Source organism: Centruroides vittatus, unplaced genomic scaffold (assembly GCF_030686945.1).
Source record: "Centruroides vittatus isolate TY-2023 unplaced genomic scaffold, ASM3068694v2 scaffold_944, whole genome shotgun sequence".
Lineage (NCBI taxonomy): Eukaryota > Metazoa > Arthropoda > Arachnida > Scorpiones > Buthidae > Centruroides > Centruroides vittatus.
Genome location: NW_027122722.1, coordinates 692,972 through 720,376, shown reverse-complemented (window position 1 = coordinate 720,376; position 27,405 = coordinate 692,972). Strand labels below are relative to the sequence as shown.

Below are 27,405 nucleotides of genomic sequence, written 5' to 3'. Positions count from 1 at the left end.
CGTTTGGATGACATAGTACTCTCTCAAGTCTCCGTAGATATAACAAACACAGAAATAAACAACACAAAATAAATTGTAGCTATGCGTCGATTCCGCGCGACATGTCCAAACATGTAAGCTGAACAATAATGTGGGGGGAGTGAGTAATCAAGAGTTGCGTGGTGCTCAAACAAAAGACAAATCGACGAGATTTGAAAATTGCGTAACTCCGGGTTCGCGTAAGTTGGGGTAGCGTAAGTCGAGGTATTACTGTACTATAAATGTTCTCCATTTCAAATTAATAGTATCTTGCCCCTGTACACAATACTTTTCCTGATAACAACAGTCATTCTGTCATCTAAATAACTCCATTCAGGGGAAAATTTTTGAATTGAAATCATGTGACTTCCAGTCTAGACCAGAAGTTCATATATAGTTAATTGGGTCTATACTGCCCCTATACTTTGACTTTCATTTATCTAACACCATTCTTGAGATTTAGGAAGAACAGACAGCCAAATGAATGACAGTGGGAATTTATAGGTCTACAATTTTTTCAAATTGCAGCCCAATACTCAAATGCATTGAAAATAATTACAAATCATTACTTTTTTGTTTTTTAATTGTTCATATTAAATATATTTATATCTGGAGAATATACAAGATTAAAAAATTATTAGTAGAAAAAATTTTGACTGGTATTTTTGGACTGATACTACTGACAGAAGTTAATTTATATTAGTAACACTTCATAATAATTTAATATTTAAATTTATTTATATTTTTAAAACTTGAATATGTTCTTGTAAACAAATTAATTTTGCAGAAAGCAAGTTATTTAACAAGTAAAATATAATAAGCTTTATTTTTATTTACAGTTGCTATTAAAATGTTTTCCATCCTGATATTTTAATTGTCACAATTTAATTCTTTACAGCTAGTTATGATAAAGAAAAACCTATTTGCTGAAATGACTGAAGTTAGTACAGTAAAACCTGTATAAACCAGAATTGCATGGTACCAAATATTTTTTATGGTGTGACAGGTTTCCATTTTGAACAGATTTCTTTTAACATAGAAAATTGAAGAATTTTTCCCATTTAAGCAGGTTTTTGTTTTATTCCAAGTTCTGTTTTGGACAGATTTTACAAGATTTTTTCCTTAAAGTTTAAAATGCCAGTAGTTTTTGCGGGACAATGTGTGCATTTACATGCATTTGATATTTTACTTGTGATTAAATGAAATAAAATTAGAATTCTATTAATAAATCTAATTAAAGATCAAAATAAAGAAAATTAGATTAGTCACACCTTGTCCTATATGCGAGATAATCTTATATGCGAGTAAATACAGTAATTAAAAAAACTTTTAAAAGTTATTATATAGTTATTGCATGTTAAAAGTTCTTAAAAGTTAAATCTTAATTATAGATAAAAAAAATTCACAAAATTTCACTAACAGTTAAAAATTTCTCAATTTATAAAGTACTTATACTCACATTTTCCTTTAATTGCTTAGCTAACTTTTCTCCTACATCAACAAAATCTAAATAAATGACATCATCTATATCTACTGTAGCAAGAGTTACTAACCATTCTTTTTCAACAAGTCCTATAAAACCAAACTGTAAAGTTGAAAATTAAATTCATTTTTACCTCATAGAAATTTTAATTATTAAGTTTAAACCAATAACATACTTTTTTCCCATGATGTTCTAAAATATATGTAATATTGCCACTGCCTAAAGGTTCATTAGTTTCTTTATCTATAACATTGCTCATTAACCATGGAAATTTTGTTCTCTCTGCAAATTCTAATAAACGATCCACACCAAAGTCTAAAAATAAAATACTTTATCTATTTGAAACCAAATAAATTTTTCATTATACAAATAATAATTACTTATTTTAATTTTACTTTATCTTAAATTAATCTTTTAATATAATCATTTTTTATCTAAAATTTTCAATATGCTCAGATACATTCCTAATTTCACTTTAAATGTTCTTTTACCTTTTTTTGTGTTAAACTGGAATTCATTTTTATTTATTACTAATTGAACTACAAATAAATTCCCAATTTCTTAAAATTAAAACTTAAACATAATAGGTGTAAAACAAGCAAAAATTCCAGCCAACTTGTTATAAAATTTTTTTATAAAACAAAAAATATAGTGTGTTCCACATAATCCAGTGCTTTCATACATTGGAACATTATTTGATTCAATATTTCAAATAAAATAATAAAAATATAGGTTATACATTTAAAATTCTTAAAGAATTTAAAACCCAAAACAATTATTATTAAAATGATGTACATTAATATGAAATGTTGATATATTATTTTCAATAAAATAAATGATTATTATTTGATATTTCTTCAAAATAATATTCATCTAATCTATCAAAAAATTTATATATTCTAAATTAAACTTTTCCAGAAGAGAAATGCGATTAAATCTACAAAAATTTATGAAAATAGAGCAATAAAAAATATTTGATCTGCTGTTAAATTTTTAATATAATAATTTTTTAAAAATCAATAATTACAAGGGTTGATCAAAAAGTAAGGTCACAAAGCTGATATTCCTGGAGTTTCATTTGGTATAGAGAAATGAGAAGTGTGCGGTAATTCCAATACATGTGGTTGGCAACTCTGCAGAGTTTCAGCCACCTGCCACCTACAGTGCTAGTTGTAGGTAAACACAAATGGTGATTTGTTTGGAAAACTGGTCTCGCAAAGAAATCCGCTCAGTTATTTGATTTCTGTGCATGAAACATGTAACCTTGACTGAAATTCACTGGCAGCTGGTAGAGGTTTACGGAGAGACTGTAATGTCTCATCAGCATATTGCAGAATGGTATCAGACGTTTGTGGCCGGTAGAGAAAACGTCACCGACGAGGATTGCAGTGGCCGACCCAGCACGGCATCAGCAGATGTCAACACAGCTTGCATGGAGGAGCTGATTCAAGACAACAGGAGAATCACGTTACGGCATATGACAATAGAATTGGAAATGTCGTTCGGAAGCATTCATCACATTGTTCACGATATTCTGCAGTACCAGAAAGTTTGTGCCCAATAGGTTCCACAAAATCTGTCCAACCAACATAAGGAGAAGCACATGGGAAAAAGTCTGCAACTTTTGCTACGGTTCTCCATGGAACAGTTTTCTTCACTGCATTGTCACAGGTGACGAAACACGGATCCACCACTACACCCCCAGCAGTAAGTGGTCGTCAATGGAGTGGAAACACATCTTCTCTCCAAAGGTAAAGAAGTTTAAGGTGACACCATCTGCCAGGAAGGTGATGACCACAGTGTTCTGGGACAGCACAGGTGTCATACTCATGGAGTTTTTGGAAAGAGGGCACACAGTAACTGCTGACCTATACTGCAAGACCTTGACATGATTGTGCAAAGCAATCAGAAGGAAACAGCCAGGACTTCTCATTGAGGGCATCATCTTCCTTCATGACAACATACAGCCCAGAAGACCACCACACTGTTGAAGTAGTTTCGCTGGAACATCATCGACCACCCTCCCTGCAGCCCAGACCTCGCTCAAAGCGACTTTCACCCGTTTCCTCTCTTGAGGGAGAACCTAGCAGGACAATGATTCACTTCAGATGAGAAAGTGAAACACTTTGCGACAACTTGGCTGAACATGCAAGGACAGGATTTTTACCAGGAGAGAATTTTCAAACTCATCACACAAAGTGACAAGTGCCTAAACCGATATGGAGACAATGTCAAAAAATATCCTAATGTATGTACTATCAGTTGGCTGTATTGGTTGTATGAGATAAAATGTACACTTTTCACTGCAGGCTTTGTAACCTTACTTTTTGATCATCCCTCGTAAAATTCAAGATAGATAAACATCTCTATTAAAAACTAAATATTAAAATAATGAAAATTTGAATAATGAAATAATGAAAATAAACTTAATTTCTGATTAATAAATTTAAATACAGTATGATTAAATTACCAAATTCATGATTTCCATAGACAGAACAATGTACGCCTAGAATATTAAGTACGTCTATCATATGCTCTCCATGAGTGAAAGTACTTACTGTAAAATGTTAAACAAAAATTAATCTAAAACTTTAACAGATGTTATAACAAATTGTAAAAATCAACAAAAAGTTGCATTGTATGTATTTATTTGTAAATATTTACATATTACTATTTTAGTTAAAGTAAAAAATTTATAAATTTTATTTTTAAGTAGTAAAAATCAATCTTAATATTAAATATCAATATAATTTTTAATAAAAAAAATGTAAAATCTTCAGTGAAGTTTTCCAAGTTATATAATTCAAATTTATTGACTGTATTCAATGTCTTTCAATTCAGTTATTATCTTATCATTTATGTCTGTTTCAATGTCATTGTAGGAATCAAGATCTTGTCTACCATCTTCTGGTTCAACCCTACCCTCTCTATTAGAAAGAGATGGTGAGTTTGAACCAGAGTTTTCCCAATTATCCTTTGGCTGATAAACTCTAAACTTAAGAATTCAATTGCAATTTTCTCACACTCAACGTTTGACAATACAGGTAACCCCTATATAACATGGCACTTCTATAGCATGGGTTCACTCTAACACGGTTCAAGAATTGGGAACATCCCCTGTATAACACGGTGCTTTTATAGCATGGGTTCACTCTAACAAGGTTCGGGAATTAGGTAAAACCTTCGTACAACACAAAATGTATTAAAAACTGTTACCAGTTGATGATTTTCATGCTGAGATCATCATATAGGATGAATAATCTCTGGTAAAATATTTACTTAAATTAGTATTTTACCCATAAAAAAAATCTACTATATAAAGCTGAAAAACCGGATTCTATCACTGTATGCCAAAAATAGCCACTAGGGGCACTCCCTAGCAATTATTTAAATTAATTTAAATTAACAATATAAATTATTTTATATATATTTTATATTTTTACAGTATAATATTCAGTATATTATTATTTTTATTTGTAATTTTGTATGCCCCGATGCCTGCATCAGCCTTTTGTGAATCATAAATCCAATTTAAAGAAGGATTTAACAGCATGTTTTTTTAATTTTTGGAACCTAACCCCCCTTTTTGCACTAGTTCTTTGTTTTGTATAACACAGATTCACATAACATGGCAATTTTTTGGAACGTAACTCCCGTGTTATATGAGGGTTACCTGTATTTATAATTTTACTTCAATTGTTTCTGTGAACCTTGGAATAGAAAGTGCTGTCCAACTCTTGACAACATGAAGTGATAGAATTTTAGTTAAATTCCTTATCTGTCACTCTAAACTATATTATTCTATACAATGCAGTACTTTAACAGGTTTCCTATGCTTTTTAACCTAGAGTTTATTTTTAACAGCACTTTTATTCCCCAGGATTTATTTGAAGATCAGGGTTTAATCAAGGAAGTACAGTATGTATATATGTGCAATATTTATGAGTTTTTAATGCATATAATTTAGTAAATCCATAGCAATTAATCACAATTTACTATTTCATTAAATATCAACAAATTATATAAAATGCAAATAAAAATACATACAAACAGATGGTGACAGTACATCACCACTAAAGATTATCAATGGATCCAAATGACTGAAAGACTTCATTGCAGTAGAGAATCGGGCTGCTCCTCCCACAGGCTCTATATCACGAGGTTCTACATTGTAAACATCGTTGAAATGGAGAATGGTGATCATATTCTTTCTTTCAACAACATACTGGTACATTGGACAGGAAGAAAAACAACAAGACCAGATCATCATTGAACACATTCAGATAAACATTATGTTAATTTCTCAAAAACATTATTATTATTATTATTGTTTTCTTAGTTAAAAATGGCTGAAATAAAAATATAAATTTTATTTCAAATTAACATTTTTTAAAACACTTATATTTACTCATTCAATGATTCAAAATTTCTAAGTTTAATCGATATTATTAGATTTTCAACTTTACTTTTATAAGAAACTTATCTTATGTATGTTAAATTATAATTTAATATATCATTTTATACATTACTGTAATCAATTTATTAGTTTTTTAATATAAAAGTTCACAAATGTTGGCACTATATTTTAATATAAAATGAAAAAAGAATCATTTTATAAGCTGTTGATAATCAAAGTCTTATTGAAAATGTTTTCTTAAATAAATTATATTTGATGGCTTAAATCTTCTTTTATTTTATATTGTTTATATATCACCAAAAATTTTTCAAAATAGTTTCACAAATATTACCAAAATCCTTGATTTAAAGTTTGTAATAATTTTAATTAAACTTATTTTTTCTTAGTAACATGAGTATATTTTTAATCAATTTTTGGATTAACCATGCACTTATAAAAATATATTTTTATCATAAACTTTTTTCAAGTCAACAAAAATAATCAATTTTTTCTGTTGTATAAGATTCAATAATCAGACAAATTAAACTAATATCACAACCTCAACAGACAGTATAGATGGGTGTAAGAAACTGCTAAAGGATATGGTTGCCTTATATCTTCTGTTGTACTGCTTTTTAAATATGATAAATGAGCATTGTCAGATTGTTGTAAATCCAATGATGTAAAAAAATAATAGATAAAAGCATTCCATAAACTAAATTCCAGTGGCGTGTTGTCATTGGAAGCGGTGGAAGTGCCGCTTTCCTTCTATTTTCTAAAATATAAATTCATATTGGACGATTATTTTCATATTTTAACATACTTTGAATTAATTAAAATTAGTATTTTATTATAACCGCATTATGTATCTTATTACAAATTTCTATACTACATGTGAAAAAAAACAATAAGATTGCTATTGTATATTCAAATATCAGTAGTGTATTGTCTGGGAAGCGCTGTATTGTCAAAACCGGGTCGGCTTCCACGGCGAAAATAACTGAATGGTGTAAAGCAGCCAGATTATAGGCATTGGCGCACGTGCTTTACAGAGCACCAACCTCACCTGGTTTAGATGGTGGAAGCTACACACCAAAATATTGTATAACGCTTCCAACAATTCTATCCCTTAGCCACTAGCAAGGAGCTGACTATGTGAATTGTTTAAGATTTAAAAAGTAAAGAGTATTCAATGTTATTTTATGTACGTTTCTTTGCAAACTTATATTTAATTATAATTTTCTTTTAATTATACTGTAATTATATTGACATATTTTCAGACGTAAAATCTTTAGAATTTTTATCACTTTTAGATGTTAATAATTTTAATATTATGAAAAACAAATTTTTCAAGCGTGTTTTAATTCTTTAAATTAAGTAAATTTTATGGAAAATTTTTGATTTATCTAAATTATGTACTGAATCGCAATATTTATATTTGTGTCCGGACTATATTAACAAGTAACTCTTAGACATAAAACACATTATAATTAATATCGATCCGAACAAAGATGTACTAAAAGAATTATATGATTTAATATCATTAATTTTTACCATCTACCAGTGCATCTGTTGAGCACTGTTTTTTGACCACGAAGCAAATTCATACATTGGCCAGAAACACTCACTCAGAGGAAAAATTGTTGTCACTAGCGTTGCTATCGATAGAAAAAGAGCCTTCGAATACATTGATGGAGTTGACAACTAGTGACTTTTATGATAAAGTAATTAACGACTTTATGGAAAAAATTGCTGAATAGAGTTAGTTTATAAAAAATTTAAAAAAAACAAGTTTTTCGATCATTGTTTGTATCATATCAATTTGTATTATGTATGTATTATTTGTATTTTAAAAATAAAATACATAAACTGTTTATTTTTGTCATTTCCAGTATTTCTTTAAAACTTTTATGGAAATGTGATGTACCGGACAGGTCTGACCCATCATGAAAGACGCGAAAAAACGGTTAATTCTGAGAAAAATTTATTATTTTAAAAAAAACATAGGTAAAAGTCATTTGCAGTTGGACACCCATTGTTTATATCAAACTGCGACACAGAAACCATAAATCGTGGAAGGAAGTTGTCCTACAATCAATGGAAGATCGGATTCATCTTCAATTTTGACTTTTCTTGCGCTCCAGGTAAGAGTCTCGTTACGCTTAGTAACAAAGGACCAACCACTCGAGAAGTGTGATTGAGGGAGAATGACCAATCAAAATGAACGAAAGAAAAAACGGAGATTGACATAATCCCCGACAATCGAGGACACCTCGCACTCTGTTAACGTTTCTAATAACCAAAATGCCATGTGTCAATGCGCAAAAAAAAACAGTTTCTTGTCTATTGTGCCAACCTGTAACCCATGCCATTTTGGACTTAGACCGTGTCTCCAATGCCAACAGACGAAGTCTCTTCTTACAGACTTGTCAACACCACCTTCAAGAACCACATCGATGCCCAGGACATCCGAACGGCTGATTGTCCTAAAGCAAACTATTTTGTACATAGTGTATGTTTATTTTATGTTAAAATAAATGGTTTTTGTCAGATACTTGTTGTCTTTATCTCTTCTGCCACCATGCACGTACAAATAGACCCTAGACCATCACTGATGCACAATTAACTGACTGCCCCTGGAAGTTGGCTTCTTACAGAAACACAGCTTCCCTATCATCAAATGTCACAGCACGCCACTGCTAAATTTGGATTTTTCATTATGAATTTCTTACATCTTTATAAAGCAATTTATTTAAACAATTATATATTTATCATTATATCATTATTAATATGACTTTATTTTTGTATGAATTTAACCATATAGTTTACCATTTAATAAATCTGATGAAAATTAATGTGAATAATGAATTAGACTAATTATTCAGATCTATTACACTAAGTGATTTTAACCAGAAGGCCATTCTTTTTTCACTGGCCTACAACTACTACAAAGCCATCCATTTATACAAATTAAAAATGAACATGCCATGTTTGTGAACATTGTCGTTTGCACAGTAATAATGCATTAACATTAGAATATATAAATATATATATATATCTTAAAATATTCTTAAGAACATTCAAATTTCATCCATCAACAAAGAGATGAAAGAACATCAGCACAATACATCCTTTTACCATATTGTTTATCACTCAAACCAGGATATTTTTTAAGTGTGAATGAAAAATTAGCGTAAAAATGGTTAAAATTAACTGTTTTTTTAAATTATTTATATATTGACCTATAAATTGCATTAGAAGACCCATAAAATGATTATATTAAAAATTTTATTCTATTTTTAAGGGTTAAAGACAGGAGAAATCCAGAACTGTCTCAGACAACTGACACATACAATCATCCTTCCTTTAACACAGATTGGATTTGATCATCATAGCAATAAGAAGGCAACTATTCTCAATATAAAGCATTTTTATTGGAAGCATATTTTAATGCTTCATTCAAATTTAAAGCATTAAAATATCTTAACAAATCACTGAAAAATTAATAAAAGTATTGAATGAGTGTAGGAATGTTGTACAGATTACTCCCCATGGAATTTCGGGACTTTGAGTATATATTTGAACTCAGGGGACCAAGATGAGTTCAACAATACCCTACTTTCGGACCAGAGAAAATAAGAAAGTTACGATATTTACGATTTCTTGCCTTTCACAATGCATTCTACACCACTTTATAGTTAGTTTACTACTAGGTGGCACTGTTTGTAGTTCAGTATACATTTCCTTTTCTTTCTTTTGTTCAAGAACTACTGTGAATCGATAACTAGTAACGTTAAACACTGGGCAGCCTGCTGGTGGCTCCCCTCTGGGAGGAGTCCGTCGATAGCACAAAAAGTCGAACACTGCCACCTTTTTTTCTTTTGTTTAAGAACTACTGTGAATCAATAACTAGTGACATTAAACACTGGGCAGTTCCCCTCTGGGAAGAAGTTGTCGAGAGCACAAACAGTCAAATACCACCTAGTGGAAAACTAACTCTAAAATGGCGTAGAAGCATTGTGAAAGGCAAGAAATCGTAAATATGATAACTTATTTTTCATCTCCGGTCCAAAAGTAGGGTACCGTTGAACTCATCTCTGTCCCAAGTTCAAATATATATTCAAAGTCCCGAAATTCCACGGGGAGTAATCTATATAACAGCAGAGTGTAAAATATTAAATGCATCACTGAATATTAAGTAAATATGTAATTAGGAATTGAATGCTACAATTACACCTCTGAATGAGAAGGTTTGGACCTTATCAAAGCCTTAGACTGTACCCATAGGAGCAAAAACTTCAAAGGAACCATATCTCTACATGTGACCCTTGGCAAGATACAGCCCCAGAAATCCGGGTCACAGGCAATTGGGCATCGTGTTACTCCACCAAAACTAACATGTTTAACTATTTAGCCCAGGTGACCACACCAGCTTCGAGTAGTCCAATTGACCATTCGTGGAGTACTAGACATTATATAGTTTTAGGAGATGCAGGAGCTCATTCCCACACAGGCACCAAAGTGCGGGCAATAGTGAGCACCAAAGCACACTACACGCAGAGTGTCGGTCAAGGCTCACCATCATTCAGCTCAACTGACACGGAGCACAAAGAATAGGCAGCAGAATCAGTAACAGAAAAACTGACTTTGGAGGTGAATATCTTGCGAAGGGTCACACGTAGATACGGTTCCATTGACTACAAAATTGCTCATACAGGGGTCTATACCTCTAGGGGTGGCAAATCCCTCATTCAGAGTTCACATCTAACCAATTGAATAATTTAATTATTAAAAGTAACAAGTTAAAAAATAAAATTTTGAAATTTATTATATTTAATTACAACTTACTATAGGAAATCATCCACAGAAAATTCGGTTATAAAAAAGGTATTATTTAAATAAATAAATAAATACAGTAACAGTTCAAAGCAATTTTGAATTTTATATACCTCATTCCCAGAATTCAATTTTGATAATTCCAAGATATTCATTTTTCTTCTTTTTTCATAATTTAAAATAACTAATAGAACATTAAAAAGGAAATAAATTCCTTCCTCCCGAACTTTTCATATATTTCGATAAATTATCGTCGTAAATAAAATTAAATGTATAATATTCAGAAAGCAGACGAAAAAATTCAAAAACAAACCATTCATAACCCTTACCGGCGATCGCAGCACCACTCAAAATATATATAAAAATATATATTATGGGATTTATATTTCTGTTTATAGGAAAAGCTAAATTATAAATTATAAAATATTACGACAATAATAATATTAAAAAATCATATTACTTTTCTCTTTATTTTCACTTTAAAATATTCGTTTTGAAAAGAACGAAAAAACTTATGTCGGGTCACAAGTCGGGCTTTGTCCCTCACCGGCCGGTCATCTAGTATGGGTATCGTCTATACCCATACTAGGATGAGCATTAAAAAATCCTCTTAATGCCTACAGGGTGGAAAGAGCCAAAATGATAAAATAAGCATTATAAGAAACTATTTTCAGTTTTTACTTCATCTAGTTTCTTATGCACACTAATACACTGCAGAAGAACAAAGATTGAAAAGTCAGTGTTATTTTCAATAGATTTTATAAAGACGGTCGGATGGTATATTAGCTAAGGCGTATTGCTTTGGGCTACTCAGAATCTAATCCTGACGGTCGAAAATCCCCAAGAATTTTTTATTTCCCGGATAAGTCAAGCCCATTCTCCTAACAACTGGCTGTCCCATTTTGAGTATGGTCGAACCCACGATGGGTTGATAAAAAGGTCCTTTTATTGCCTCAGGGCAGAAAGTGTCAAAAAAATTTCTAATATGTGTAATGTTTAATTATGAAAAACTTTTTAATTTTTAGCTCTTTCCGCTCGATAGGCATTAAATTCACCTTTTTCCATACCCTTCGTAAGTTCAGCCGAGCCCACAATGGGGACGGCCTGATGGTTAGGGAAGAGGCTAGACATATCCGGAACAGAACGCCCATGAAAAATTTCTGGGAAGTTACATGCCCGGATTCGATGCTGAATCTCCTAGAAGCCGAAAGTGATAGACTGATGGCCTTTAGCCGTCTAATTGGGGATTTGTTTTTGTGAAGTTCTTATTTAGACGTTCATTTTAATATTTAAATAATAAAAATTATTATTGTATATGAATATTTAATGTTTAACGATAAATGTACAGTATAGTAAATATTACTTTTTCCTCAACTCTTTCCGCCCTGTGCTGACTAAGGCCTCTATTAGCAAGCTCATTATGGGTTCGGCTAGGCCCACAATGGGACTGCCGGATGGTAACATATCCGGACGGACTATTCCCCGAAAAATTCCTGGGGATTTATCGACTCGTTTGGATTCATCCCCGGGTCCCCAGAGAGGTAGGCTGCTACCTTGACCGCTCGGCCATCCGGCCATCGGCTCTACGAGGCTCTATCATTACATTCATTGTGGGTTCTATCAGGCTTAAAATGGAAAAGGCTGCGTTTTGAAAGATGAGGCTTATTATACACGGATTATATATTCTATCAGAATTTTTGAAAGCCACTTTGACTCAAATTGGATCCTCCAGACTGGCAACAGGCGGCCCAGATGGCTGAGGCTGTTAAAACACATTTGCCTAGCGCTTTGGGAGAAGTGGAATTAAATCTGGGCGAGCAATCCCAGGAATTTTTCGGAGATGACTTCTCTCAGATATGTCCGCCCTTTGATGGTCAGATGGCTGAGAGGGGGAGCTCTGGGGACCCGAGATCGAGTCCGGACGGGTCGAAAAATCCCCAGAAACTTTTCGGGAGATAGTCCGTCCAGATATGTCGGGTCCCGTCCCTCACCATCCGGCCGCCCCATTGTGGGCCTAGCTGACCCCATAATGGGCTTGCTAAAAGAGGCCATCTTAGTGCCCACAGGGCGGAAGAGTTGAAAAAAAAAAAAAACAAAACCCAACCGCCCCATTATGATCCGGGCCAAATCCACTATGAATATGATTATAAAGTGCCAACAGAGTAGATTTATTTTTAAACATAAATATTTATTTAATTTGAGAGAACGATATATTCAAATATTTTAAAAATGTGTTATGAATTGAATTTTAAACTAAGCATTCAAAGTCGTTCAAAGTCTGTGGTAACGTACTGCCATCTATCTTTAAAGTTATAATACTTTTCTGCGCACTCTAATTAAAAGTTGTCTTTATTATTATTTGTTTTCAAAAATGAATAATATATAAATAAAATCGATTTTATTAATATGCGGGTTGGATTGTACAATAAAGTTAAAAAACTGAAATAATTAACGATTAGTATTCGCTTGTGCCAACGATCGATCTGACATCTACCGGTGTTATGCGCGAACTACATAATGGATACGAAATAAACCGACCTTCGACTGAAATTCGAAACTGCATAATTTCGTAAAATAAAAGAAGGAAAAATTAATTAACGCTTAATTAGATTTAAATTAATTATTACTTAACCGTTAAACAATTAACAAATAACGGTTTTGTAATTTTCTTCGAGTGCGGAGATGGAAAAACGTCATCGAGCACGCCTGCGTGCGAATGAGCGCTCTTGCGCATGTGCTTAAACACCAAAACAAAAACAGAAACAAGTAAGTACACATGGCGATCGGCGGATAGTTTACAGAATGCTTAATATGAACGTTAATTTCATAGAAATGGATAACGCGGGAAGTGAAATGGTACAAACGGACGTAGAAGATTTAGTTGTGGCTCTGCAACACAATCTGAGACTTAAGTCTAGGCCATGCCACTTGGTTTGTTCTAAACAAAAGAGAATGTCTCCCTACAGGATCCCTACCAAAACTAGCAGCAAGCAATCGTATGGAAGTACATCATCGCCGGATCCCGTACACGAGGTATGTCGAACGAAAATAAAGAAAACTGGAGGAACAACAGATCCTTATCAACTATTACAAGAGTTACTAAACGAAGGCTCCTTAGTGAAAGAAGCAGTAAGGAGATTGCAACTAGGTCTTCATTCATCAGCCAGGACTAAATGTTCCAATTACTACGATTGCGAATTCGATAGAAGTTGTAGTCATTAATGCACACTCATTTTTCATTAGTGTTTTGTGTATTGTCTCTTACCAGGTATAATTTTATTCCAAGTCTCGTAGGAACTTAGAAGAAATGCCTTTGTTCTCGAAGATGGTACTGCATTTTCGACGGTTGTTTATCACCATATGCCGTTGTGGCATATTTATTTATGATATTTAGCATCGTGTGTACTGATTAAAAAACCGGTTGAGAGGACAATGGCACAGAATGTGTAAACAGAACAGCACTCCATTAATTGGACATTGTTTTAAACGTTTAGATCGCTTATCTGCTCTTTAAAAGAGATAAATAATTGAAATTTATGTACCTTAATTTAATGTGTTAAATCATATTCGTTTTTAATTTTATATAAAACAAAAAAAGTTGTAAACTAATCTTGAAAATTTGAATATAGAGAATTTAAAAATTTTCTAAAATGAATGAAGTTAACAAGTTAATTTTACACATAATCGTTTGATTGGAGACTCTGATGTGGTTAGAAATTTTAATATTCAGTATTAAGGAAAATTTTTTAGTGTTTTTAATTCATTTTCTATTATTGTTTGTGGTATTTTTGTTTTTTCGTGACTTCCTTCATGCTTTGTGCATAACTTCCCTATTTGGCTTTGTGATTCCAGCAGTCTTTCGTTTGCCATGTATTTATTTGCATCTGGAAGGCTAGATATAAATGTTATCTTAACGGACGGACGAATACAGTCCCAAGGACGGTTATGTTGACAGAAGGAGAATTTAATCGTTTTTAAAATATCTTGTTTTACTTATGCATAATTGAAAATGCTTAATCGAATGCTTTTTGATTTTGTATTTTGATAAAAGCATTTGTTTAGAAAGTTTAAGTGAAACAGCATGTTTGATTGTCAGGTTGAAAATAGTTTATGTGCATGTTAATAAATTTAGTAAAAATGTTTGATATGGACTTACAACACTGTTTCAGAAGTAAAATCATTGATTAATATTAATAAAATATATAATTTTATTGATTTATATGTGGTAGTAATAAAAAAAAATGTACAAAAATTAGTTCTGTAGGTCATATTGATTTATTTGAATTCTCTGTTTTCTGTTGTGCTTGTTTCTTATTTCTTCTAATCTCCATAATATGCATAAAGTTTGATAAATTTTCTTACTATTAAATAAAATAAATTTGTAATCTTATTTTATATCATAATTTAAACACTAATTTTTATGAATTTATTATTTTTTCATTCAGTAGTGATTTCTTACAGTAATTTTTATAGAATAAAAGAGCTTTACATACCTGGTCAAGGAATAATTAACATTTTTATCCGAATTATGTGATGCTAGATAAATATTTATTTATCTTATATTTGTTGTATGTGGTGTGCTTTTAAACCATTGTCATTTTCTTTAGTCTGTTAAAATTATTATTCGAATCAGTTTTGTTTATATAATTGTGAAAAATGTTTTTAATGTTCTTAAGATAATAATAATAATAATAATTTGTTTTTATGTGAATTTTTGACCTGTCTGGAAATTAGCCAATTTGTATATTGGCATTCATATTAAAAGTACAGTCAGGTTAGCATTGCAGGTAACATTTGCCATATTTTGTTGATAAACATCTTTATATATGAAGTATTCTGTAGAAGTAAATCTTCAATGGCTGTTGAGTATCTTTCTTATGTGGAACAATTCTTTTTGATCCAGGTGATGTGCTCTGGGTACTGAAACCTTTATTGGCACCACAAATGATGCCATTCTGAATATCACTGCTACCAGGAACAGAAAATGCTTGATTTAATTATTGTAGAATTTATTGATGGGATTTATAGGACCAACTATAAATATTCAGTTTTAAAACTTGATAGCAATTTAATGCTATTGTATTATCGTTGTATCAGCATTAGTTTCTTTGCCATTACTTTTTTGTATTCTATCATTATTTTCATTGTACTGTCAAGATTAATGTTTAATATGATTTGTTATTAATGGCAAGCAAAGCAATGTAAATTGAGTTAAGTAATATCTTAAACTATCTTACCATAATTTAAAGAATTTAGCAAACATACAACAGAACTCAATGGTTTGTAGTTATCCAGTATTTTCTTTATTGCATAGATAAATTTAAGATGTGATAGAAAAATTTTCAATACTTGTTTATATTGATGATATAAATATTACTGTTTATGGTGACAGCTTGTTTTTTCTTGTTTACTTACTACTAAAATATAAACTAAAATGTGAATATATTCTCAATAAAAAAAAAACACAAAAAATATTTAAAAGATGTAATTATTTCTTCTCTAAAAATTTCATTAATTTGTATATTTTGTTTCAAAGATATTAAAAAACATAAAATACTTTCTAATTAAAAGATTAATGATGATTTATATTTGTGATATGATGTTTAAGCAAATAGTTGTGATAAATAATAATACGTTTTATCCTATTTAGTGGGCTTATAAACAGTCAATTAAGCCCAGAACTGTCTGCATTTGTATGAATTGCTGTTATGTTTAGCTGTTTGTTTATATTTATTAATTCTTTAAGATCATCTAATTCTGTTAGTCATTCATATGCATTTTATATGCTTATCTACAGTTCAATTCTTTATGTCAAAGATGATCTTGAAGATTAAGCAAAGGATAATTTTCAGGAATGCTATGGAAAGAACAACAGAAATAGAAAATAAATGAAAAGTTTTTAAAATTAAGATATGTTTCCGTCGTTTTTTTTTTTTTAAATGAATTCTTATACACTTCGTGTAACATGCCAAAGTTAATTGTCTAAAGCACACTAATAAATAATATTACTTAAAGATTGGCTTGTTTTCAAAGTATATAATAGATATATTGTATCTGAGTAGATAAGAAATAATGTATACAATCTTTATATAACTTCGGAATAATCAAAACATCTGCAATTTAGGTAATTTCCCGTGTCGAAAATCATTTCTGGCAAGAGGCCACCAGTATCGGATTTAAGGACCGATTAATCAGTCGAGACGTCTTTTTTAAAGTTGAAATTTTCTCCATTTAAACCAACGAATACAAAAATAAATTGATGGATAACATTTTTATACACGTTATACAAACGATACAATTCTAGTTTTAAAAATTCGTTATAAAAATGGTATGCAATGCTATAAAATAGAAAATTTAATAGTGCTTACTTTTAGCTAACTTATGCATATATACGTGTACAAATTATCTAAAAGTAAGTTCTACTAAAATTTACATGTGTGAAGCATGCTTTTTCGCGCATCATTTTCTGCATTTTATTTTCTAGAATATCTGTTAATGGCTTGCGTCGTGGAAAACAATTACACGAGAAATGTTTAATGTGTTGCATTTTTCTAGAATTATCACATAAAATAAAAAAATCAGTTATACTTTTATCGGGAACAGTATAAAACGTTACCCGAAACCTATAAAAATATGGTTTTAACATATGAAAAACTGTATAAAAGTACATGACATAGTTATATAATGTATACTAGTACTAATAGACGCTATAAAATTGTCAGTAAAAGTTCTAGAATTTAAAAAAGCCGAAAAAATGCAAGAGTTTCAGGTAAATCAGTACGTAAGTCACGTTTCACGCCATTTTTTAATAGGAAAGTCATTATCGGTTCCGAAAACGTTACAAGGAGAATTATAGAGAAAATATCTAACGATAAAAATGACAATAAATTCTAGAAAGGGGGGAGATAAACTTCGCAAAATAGTGAAAAGTAATGTAAAAATGACGAGTCGATTTTGTTTATGTATTTATAATTACGAAGGTCATCCAATGTCTAGAATAATCGTGTTTACTGTTAAAAATAAACAATAACAATAGTTGATTCATTTAGTAAATATTTTATTTGTGTATTTTTTTTGTGTGTTTATGATAATAATAAACGTTAAAGGAAAGAACAGAACCTACTGGCCTATATTTGAATATTAATTTTAGATTATCGATCGATGGATAACAGCCGAGTTACTTTTTTTATGATGGTGTAGAACCGAGCGGTTATTTAAAGATGTGGAACTATAACAGTATAAATACGCACTAAGTTTATGGTTAGTTTTGTATTCTGCTCGGCTCGTTGGCCAGAAGCAAAGACGTTTAACTCATTCTCTGCTGATGTCAATGCCAAGTATGTTGCCAAATTTTTACTAGGCGCCTAGCATTGTCTTGCCGATAACTTTGAAGTCAAAAATTGTCTGAAATGTAACCATTAGAAGTTATTTTCCTCGTTTAGGGTGCTTCATGCGAAGCGTGTTTCGTAAATATCTGTAGCGCAAAGTAAGGAAGTCGTTATTTGTAAGTACAAAACAACGTTACAACGAGGTAAAATACATTAAAAAAAAATAATAATAAATAAATAAATAAAGTAATGCGGCGTTTGAACACGTTATTTTTAATATCGATATATAAAAGTCTAGTGTTTTTTAAAGGTTGATGCGGTTGAATTTATTTCAGAGCCTTTAAACATGCCAGAAATATTTTACATTTCTTCAGTAAATTTTGCGCTATAACCGAGTGAACAACTGCAACTTGTAGTTTCCTCATTAATTCTGTTTTTTAGGTGTATCCCCCTAAATAACGTCATATAAGCGATCAAGGAACTTTCAACTAAATGACTTTTGTAGTTGAACCTTCTGGGCCGACCGGTCCGACTCCTAGTCGTATTGCCATGGCAACAGCAGTCGGTCGACCGACTGGTCGTTCCAGTCGGACAGATTTAAAAAGTTAAATATTTGTAGTCGCGTCGGAGCAGTCGGTGAGCTGCAGCCAATGAGAGCTTCGAAGCTATAACCAATCAGAGTTTAGATTTATCCGAAGTTAGAAAATGGCGGAAGGTAAAGTTTTCTCGGAAGCTTTAATAAACGAAGTCAGAAAATATCCATGGCTTTATGATATTCGGCGAGCCGATTATAAAGGCGACATTGAAAAAAATAATTGGTTAGAGTAAAGCGAAAGGTATCCAGCTAAAAAATAGTCTTAAACTTCATATTAACGAATAGACGTAGACATATCTAAATGTAATTTGATACGCTGAATCGATTGGTATTAAAAAAAATTACTTACGATCAACCGTTTAAAAGTTACGAACGATTTTTTATTTCCGTCTATTTGCTTCGTTTAAGAACAACTTTATTAAGAAATACGCAGGCACTCATCGATATTAACAAAACGAATTACTTTAATTCACCATAATACATTTCATTTACAAGAGAAAGCAACATTAAAAATGCTAAAATGGTGTCGTTAGCCCGCGAACACGCGTACACACAACAACCTTTCAATGACGGCCATGTTTTCTGTTTAAATTGAAAAACTTACCACGATTGGCTAGTGTTCTGACCTGTAAGACGCGTTCCGATTGGTCCTTACGACTCGGCCACCGACATAATCGTATTCAGTGTGAATTCTTTTACTACTAGTCGGTCCGATTATAGGATCGGTCGGGTCGGACCGGTCGGACCAGTCGGTGACAGTGTGAAACAGCCCTAAATGACTTTTGTAGTTGAACCTTCCCGGTTCGTTGATATTACTTTATTTGGGTGTTTTCCAAAAATATTTTTGAATCGTGGCCAATTATCGTAATTATAAATTGTATAAACTAATACAAATGAAGTTTGTCAGAATTTTAATTTTAGTTTTATTGCGGATAAAGTAAATTCTCTATAGAATTTTAGGAAGTTGTCTGTATATTTCTATTATGTACAGCATTTGTTTACTGTATACAAATCTATTATACATTATTTATGTGTAATAGTAAACAAATCTAATGAGAGAAAACTATAAATTTTAGTATATTCTAAATTGTTCTTACTTGGTTTAGAGAACATTCCAATAAAAAAACAAGCAAAATTCCAATTTCACTTGGCGTTATAAGCATTTTATTAGGACGTTTATTGCGCCAAGGAAATAAGTAAATATTTATTATAAAATCCCAGAAAAATTCACTTCAAAAATATTTATTTTATTGTCTTTCGTAGCATTTCATAACGCAAAAAAAAAAAAAAAAAAAAAAAAAACAATTTTACCATGGAAATTTTGTCCTAGATTTTCCCACTAATCACATTGTATAAGTTACATCCTATAGAACAGATATTTAGCGACCTTCAAAATTCAATTTTCGTTTTCTCGTTTTCCTTGATACACGGTATCGAGTCTTACAATATCACGTAATAAACACAATTATAAGTGTACTTCTTGCTAAATATATAATTTCGAACCGTTACAAAATAACAAAAGTGAAGAAATAACTCGAATCGAATGTTATCACTTGTGAACTACGAGTAGAATTAATTTTGCAGGTCCGATTCTTCCATCCCTAGATGCGGATGGGAGTTTTATATCATTTCTGTATATTCCTACGCGTGTGGTTTATAGATGTTTACAATTTGTATCTTTAGATGAAGGCTTAAATGGGACAAACGCGTCCAAATTGTGGTCAGGGTCGATATTGCAGCGTAGGGTCCAAATAATTCAATAATTACTTTTGCATTGACGTTAATGAAGCGCAATATTGCATTAGTTACTTACACCTTGCGTAAAATGTTACGTGTCTACTGTTGTGGCAATTTTTTAGCGGTTAATGGTTTAATGATTGTTTAAAAAGTGATTACAAAACAGAGTCGAGACTAAACTTGAAGGCTGTCTACCTTCGTCCATAATGTTTATCTCTTCGAAACTCTAAAAATGGTGGGCGTTAACGGATGTTAAATACTCTAGTACGGCTCTAGTAGATGCTGCTATTATGTAATATGTGTACGAAATTATCTCATGTACGCCTATCGATGTTTTTAGATACAAAATAACCGTTACGTTGAATTCGATTAGATATTTTTAATGCCTTACGAATTGTTTACAATGAGATAACTCTTTATCTCCTTCGTTACTTACGTTACGCTTCTACGTATCCCTTTCCTGTTATTCAGATCCAAGAGAATTACTATCTAACTGTAAAAATATTTGTTGTTTACGTTTAAAAATAGAAATATATCTCTTCACACGATTTACATAAAAAATAGATTAGTGCAAGAGTTTATTTTGGGTGTTAAGTGCAATTTTGGTAGTGATTATTTAACTAAAAATTTCAAATTTTTAGGTCATGCACCTAACTGAATGCAACATTGTGAAGATTCGGTGTTTTCAAAGAATAATTTATACATACACAATGCTTTTTGTTCAATTTTTGGACCATAAAATATCCAGTTAGTGGAGTGAAGCTCCTGTACTTATCGCATGAATCTTCCTCCTCATTTAACGCATGTTACGTTACTATCCACTTCAAAAATTAATTAATGTCACGAAAGCGAAGTAGGCGTAAAAAAGAACACATTTTTTTCTGTTTGTTGATCATTAAATCAGTTTTTCTCCACCTTTCTTTATGAAATATTATAACTAGATCATAAAATCTGTGCGAATGAGGAAGTGTTACGCGCTTCTAGTTTGCCTACAAACTAATTTAAAAGTTGTTAAGCTTATTAAATATACAGGTGTACGTGATCTAACTCCCGTATTCTTGTCCCCAAAAATTCAAATTATCTTAATTTACAAAATATTTTTTTGCGACTTCTGCGAAAAGGATATAAGAACTTATTTACAACTACAATACCAAGAATTAAAGCATTGCCTAAAATTAATAAATGATTGAGGTAAATATTAGAAAATTAATAAAAACAATCTTTAAATTTATAAACATGAATTTATTAACATGCTTAAAGTTTATAGATTTGTCCTCGAATAAAGAGTAATTCAGGAACGTGAGTAGGGAATTTATATTGTTTTCCTCATAATTTATCTGATAAATGATCTTGAAGTTAAACAGACTCATAAAATTAACTGTGATAACCAAAATTGCCTAATAATTAGGCACTTTTCCTCACTTTTCCCGAGCATCACGTGGACTATGATGATCCCTTTTGCTGTTTAATTGCGTAGAACAGCGCGGATTATAGACTAAATTAATAATTATTACGGCATTATTAATGATATTTAAGATTGAATGATAGTATATAATCATCACAGAAACGTTTTTATATCCCCAAATCTAATTGAACTTGACACTTAGAAAGTCGATTTCTTATCACCCAACGATACGATTTATTATCTTCTATGTGTAATACATACATCAAGTTACATAAGAAGTCCTTGATCGCAACGTTTTTATTCCAAACCGGTGAGAAGCTAAGAAAATAACACACAAAAAAAACCCTCATAAATTACATGATCCGATGACGTCAAAGAATGTCGAAAGTGAAGAGAAAACCGTGCAGATTTTTATTATCTTCATCAATAACTAGTAAGATAACGATTCAAAAAATAAATAAAATTGACTAACGAAGCAATTTATTTTACTTTTTGTTTTCTTAATTTGCACGTTTAACAAGTCCCCACACGTTTCAATAACATTTAGGTACTGACATTGATGACGTAGGTTCGACTAAAGTACAGTACAAACGTTTATGTAACGTGGCATTCAGCCAGTTGGAAATAGGCCACTCGTGAACTGTTACGTAGACTAAGCGGAAAAGTCGATTTAACAATATTAAACTAAAACTATAACACGTTTAACCCGACCCATTGGATAACTTGTATCTAGGATAAATGTAGGCGTACGAGTCAGAAATAAGCTAAAAGTTGAGTCGCTCGGGGGTAATCTTTTGTTCAAAGAGTAATAGTTACGAGTCTGACATAAGCGGCAAAAGCTCGAAAACTAGTGGATTACCTAAATCCGTGATAACAATTCGTAACCTACTCTGTGTATTTAAGAGTAAAATAGGTAAACGCATTTTATCGTACAAACAATTTTGCTTTAGCTACCCTCGAAAGGGAACAACCTGTAAACCTTAGTGAAAGCTTACAAATCACGTGTTTATTTTAAAAAGGACCCAAGACTGCAGGAGAAAGTGTATTAAGTTCTCAATACGATCCGAACCCTTTCCATTAATTATATGAACATATGATGTGATTAAAATGGGCAGTCCTGGTGTGAAGTTATAATTTTTCTCTAGTTGTAACATTTCATATATTACTACGATCGTGGGTTCGGTTCCTATTACGATCAGCTTTTTTCCTATTTTTTAGTGAACATGTGCTCATATCGGCTACTGATTTACACTCTGAATTTATGGGAAATCAGAATACTGAGGGCATAGTTCCAAGAACAATCAGATACTGTAGTAAATTGATACAAAACTAAAATAAATGTTAAATTAATATTTTTATTGTGTTTTATCCGAAAAGTCCGTAAATTTTAACATATAACTTATTGAGAATCATTATAAAAAGTATTTACATTAATTGATGAACTTTGCCCTTTTCAATGAACTTGAATTTTACTTTGCAACAGTTCGAACCTTCATTTTATCTAAAAAAATTAATATTTTATGGAATAATACACGAAAAATTACAGTTTACCTCAAGCAAAACTTGATCTCAACTAAGATTTTTTGAATTAGTGAGAAAAATGAACTTTAATTTACTGAAGATGCAGCAATCAGCGCATGGACATCGCCACCGTGGCAATACCACGTGTTGGCTTCTAGGATCTTCAGTAAATTAATTCAATTTTTCTAGTCTAACGGAACTTAAGCTGTATTTTGTTTTCGATATAACGGTACTAACGTGGTTAGAATACTGTATACCTGGAAGAATATAGTAAACACGAAAGTGGGCCTTAATTTTACAACCTGGCAGCATGCCCTCAAGGAGTTTTGACCTTGATCACGGGCAATTAATGTATCTCTTTGCAAAGTAAACATATTTTTTAGCTGTTTACGAATTTCGTTTCCCTGTTTCCGTATCCAATTTGTGTGGGAAAAACTCCAGAAATCCCCGATTTCTTGTTTTTGGGGTGACATTCACCCGTCGGGTATTGATAAACCTAAAAATATACAAGAAAATGTTTATAGATCGGAATTTTTGTGAATTGAATTCATCGCACAGATCTTTTGACGTGGAAAACATCCGTCGGATATCAATTCTGATGGATGGATGGATGAATGAGATGATCCAGATCGATATCGGAATGCACTTCCTCATTCGTCAATTCGAATGTAAATTAATAAACGAGAAAACCCGATCGAGTTCTTTACACTTCTTAAATGCTAATTATAATATCTATATCGGTGGTGTTAGTTGAAAATTTAGGAGTGATAAGGAAACTGATACGCTTTTTCCGAAATTAATTGATAAAATCTAATGTCCTGATTTAAATATATGAAAAAATATCTATAAATATTATGCACTGTTTACGTCTTATCAGATAAAGTTTTCCTAATTCATACAGCCAATTCGTTATCTGATATCAAAAATCTACGTTAGATACTGCTGCCACCTTTCGGTATAAAATTAAATTAATACACTTTTTAAAAATTTAATTTCCAGATAATTTTTAAAAATGTATAATACGTTTCGTTTAATAATATTTGTATGATAATTAATATTTGTTAATAAGCATATTAATTATTATACAATTACAATTTTCACCAAAAAGAAAAATAAAAATTTTAAAATGAAACTGTTATTGGTTGTTTTGAATTTAGTAGCATTCTCTAATTGGTTATTTCGTGTAGATAAATAAGATACTCATATTGATTGGTTAATTCAAATTTTATCTACAAATCGTTTGCTAATGAAAGAATGAATCTAAATGAACCTAATACGATATATAATTTTTTAAAACTTTATTTTAAATTGTATTAATAAACTAGTATTTTTCTGTCTTTTAAATAAATATTTATAAAGATAATCGATTTCACATCAAGCCACTCTTAAACCTTTACCAGCAAAATTATTTATTAATACAGTATATATAAATAATTTTGGTGGTAAAGGTTTAAGAGTGGTTTAATATATATAATACCGAATACCGGTCTGTAAAGCATATCAGATATTAAATAATTAATCTAACTTTACAAACCTTTATTTTTAATTAATAGATTTGTAAATATGATTTATAATTTCTACATTATTATTTAACAAATATTAAACGAATTTGCTAAATAATGAATTTTTGAATTTATTTGTTTTATTGTTTACAAGCCAAATTTGTCTTCTCTACGCACTGATAAACTTTTTTAAAAGATGGATGAGAGTGATCATTGTGATGTATCAGAATTATCATTCATTCACAAAGCATTTCAAACAGACGATGTCGATGAAGTGAAGCGCATAATTAAGTTTACAAAGGACGTTAATGTCACAGATAAATATCAAAGAATACTGCTTCATTTGGCAGCAATTCAAGGTTTTCGTAATATCGTAACTGTTTTGCTAGAAAGCGGTGCTAACGTAAATGCTGTGGATTGCGAGAATCATACGCCGATATTCAATGCTGTTCAACATGGACACAATGAAATTGTTAAATTATTATTAGAGAAAGGAGCAGATATATCTCTCAAAGATAAAAATGGCAATACAGTCTTGCATATAGCGATTGCTAACAAACTCGTAGAGATTGCCATTATTCTTATTGAAAAAATACCGTTTGTGGACATAACTAATAAGAGAAGACAGACCCCTTTGCACTTAGCTTCTCTTCTTGGTTTGGTAGATATTGTGGATAGTTTGTTACAACGAGGTGCTTCTATTGAATATCAGGATGATGAACACCAGACTCCTTTAATAATATCTTTTAAGAAAGGTCATTTAGAGATACTAAATCTTCTTCTTCAGAAAACTATGAATAAGGGTTCTTATCATTCTAAAAATGAAACTGGCAATGAAACGGACAATGAATTTACACAGGTTTCGAATGAGATAGAAAGGTCTGAAAAATTACAAAAAAGTAATATATACCCAAGGATTGTTGAAGTATCATCTAATATCCACAATTCTGCAAATGCCTCAAACGAAATATCAATAGAAGGTCAAAGTTTGTCAATGGTGTGTATTCCTCAAGATAATACATTTGATAAAGATATTATGGATTTGTGTGAAATTGCAAATGGATTAATAAGTTTTGCTAGTCGACTAGATGCAATACGAAACGTTATAAATCAGTTACACATGAACGAACAAAGTTATGAACATAAACTAAAAACTTTAAGTGTAGAATTACTAAACGAACAAAACTATAAAAATAGAATTGAGAAAGATTTCGAGAATTTCAGGTCTACGATCGCCTCTTCAGAAAACCAATTGAAATGTAATTATTTAAAAATTCAAAAATTAAAAACAGAAATGGATATTTTGAGAAAAAGGGTGAAAGAAGAAAAACAAACAACATATAATCTTAAAAATTACACCAATGAGTTAAAACAGAGAGAAATGGCTTCATCAGTAAAAACTAAGGAAGATGAATTGGACGATATAAAAATTCAGATTAAAAAGCTGAATGCAGAAAATTATTCATCGATTAATCAGAGAAACCTTCTTAATATCGAAATTAATAATAAAATTAATGAAATAGAAGAATGGGAAAATAAATTAACCATTGCTAAGAATGAAAAGTTAAGATTTCAGATGCAAATTGAAATTTTGCATAAAGAGATAAATATGAAGCAAGAAACTTTGAAGGATCAGTTACAGATTAACGACAAGAATTTCCTCCAATTAAATTTTGAAAAAGAATCTCTTGAGAAATGTTTAGACATGGAAGCTAAAAGAAGACTAACATTCGATAAAAAAATAGTCATTAAAGAAAAAGAATTACAAGTAATGAATGTAAAATATAGCAGTGTAAAAAGAGAAATTAGTAAAATACAACAAGTATTAGAAAATCAATCACGATTGCATTACAACTTGGTACGAGAACTCCGAAATCGAGCGGAACAATTAAGAAAAAATAATCAGAACCTGCTTAAAAGCATAAACGAATTGCCTTTAGCATTGCAACATACGGAGTTTCAATTAGAAAAAGAGAATTCGGAAATAAATAGAATATTCACGGATCTTCAAGAAAATTTCGAAAAACCGGATTTACTCTCGGGCGATCAGAATATATTGCAATCATTCTCTAATCATTATTCTGAATTAGTGTCAAATTTTCAAGAAGACAACAAGAAAACAGATGACCATCATCATAAGAAAAAATTATTTAATTGCTTGAGTCGAAAGTTAAAACCAAAATCACGCAAACAATGGACTCTTTAAAATCAATCATCGCTATATTAATGCAACAATTTTCCAAATAAAAGTGGACTTGCCTATTAATTAATATTTAAGTTTTTTTTTCAATCAAAGAATAAACAGTTAATAAGATCTTAAACTGTTATAATTTTAATGTTATTCATATTCATTAAATTTGATTCTCGTGAAATAGCAATGAAAACGATTTTTAGATAGAAAAACATTAAATGTGAACGACCATAAACTTTATGTTGATAAGGTTTCATATTCATAATCTTTATGAACCCTAAAGCTTATCGCAATATAAAACTATTAAAAAAATTAATCAGAAAAATTTTTATATTACCAATACAGCAGTCATAAACACCACCCTGCTCATAGGTTTAATCAATGGTGAATTCG

The 27,405-nt window shown here is 31.0% G+C and overlaps 3 protein-coding genes across 6 annotated transcripts in view; 2 read left to right on the top strand and 1 right to left on the bottom strand.

The window, feature by feature from the left end:
- Window positions 1-11,068, bottom strand: part of LOC136990513 (mannosylglucosyl-3-phosphoglycerate phosphatase-like) — a 41,249-nt gene extending 30,181 nt beyond the window's left edge. Inside the window, exons 1-6 of one of the 4 annotated variants that reach the window (XM_067288917.1) lie at window positions 11,047-11,068; window positions 10,847-10,895; window positions 5,549-5,708; window positions 3,972-4,058; window positions 1,677-1,816; window positions 1,478-1,603 (exon numbers count right to left, since the gene is read on the bottom strand). In XM_067288917.1, the coding sequence (XP_067145018.1) occupies window positions 1,478-1,603; window positions 1,677-1,816; window positions 3,972-4,058; window positions 5,549-5,708; window positions 10,847-10,888 (555 nt within the window). In that variant the 5' untranslated portion in view covers window positions 10,889-10,895; window positions 11,047-11,068. Of the gene's footprint in view, window positions 1-1,477; window positions 1,604-1,676; window positions 1,817-3,971; window positions 4,059-5,548; window positions 5,724-10,846 lie in introns of all 4 variants that reach the window. The other 3 variants (XM_067288916.1, XM_067288915.1, XM_067288918.1) reach the window with 3 other exon arrangements.
- A 2,397-nt stretch (window positions 11,069-13,465) lies between these two features.
- LOC136990537 (uncharacterized) lies at window positions 13,466-13,955 on the top strand. Its single transcript, XM_067288939.1, has 2 exons — window positions 13,466-13,499; window positions 13,564-13,955. The coding sequence occupies exons 1-2, from the start codon at window positions 13,466-13,468 to the stop codon at window positions 13,953-13,955; spliced, it is 426 nt and encodes a 141-aa protein (XP_067145040.1).
- Window positions 13,956-24,938: 10,983 nt separating this feature from the next.
- LOC136990478 (ankyrin repeat domain-containing protein 18B-like) lies at window positions 24,939-27,081 on the top strand. The gene has a single exon (XM_067288862.1). The coding sequence runs from the start codon at window positions 25,018-25,020 to the stop codon at window positions 27,025-27,027; it is 2,010 nt and encodes a 669-aa protein (XP_067144963.1). The 5' UTR covers window positions 24,939-25,017; the 3' UTR covers window positions 27,028-27,081.
- Window positions 27,082-27,405: the final 324 nt, after the last annotated feature.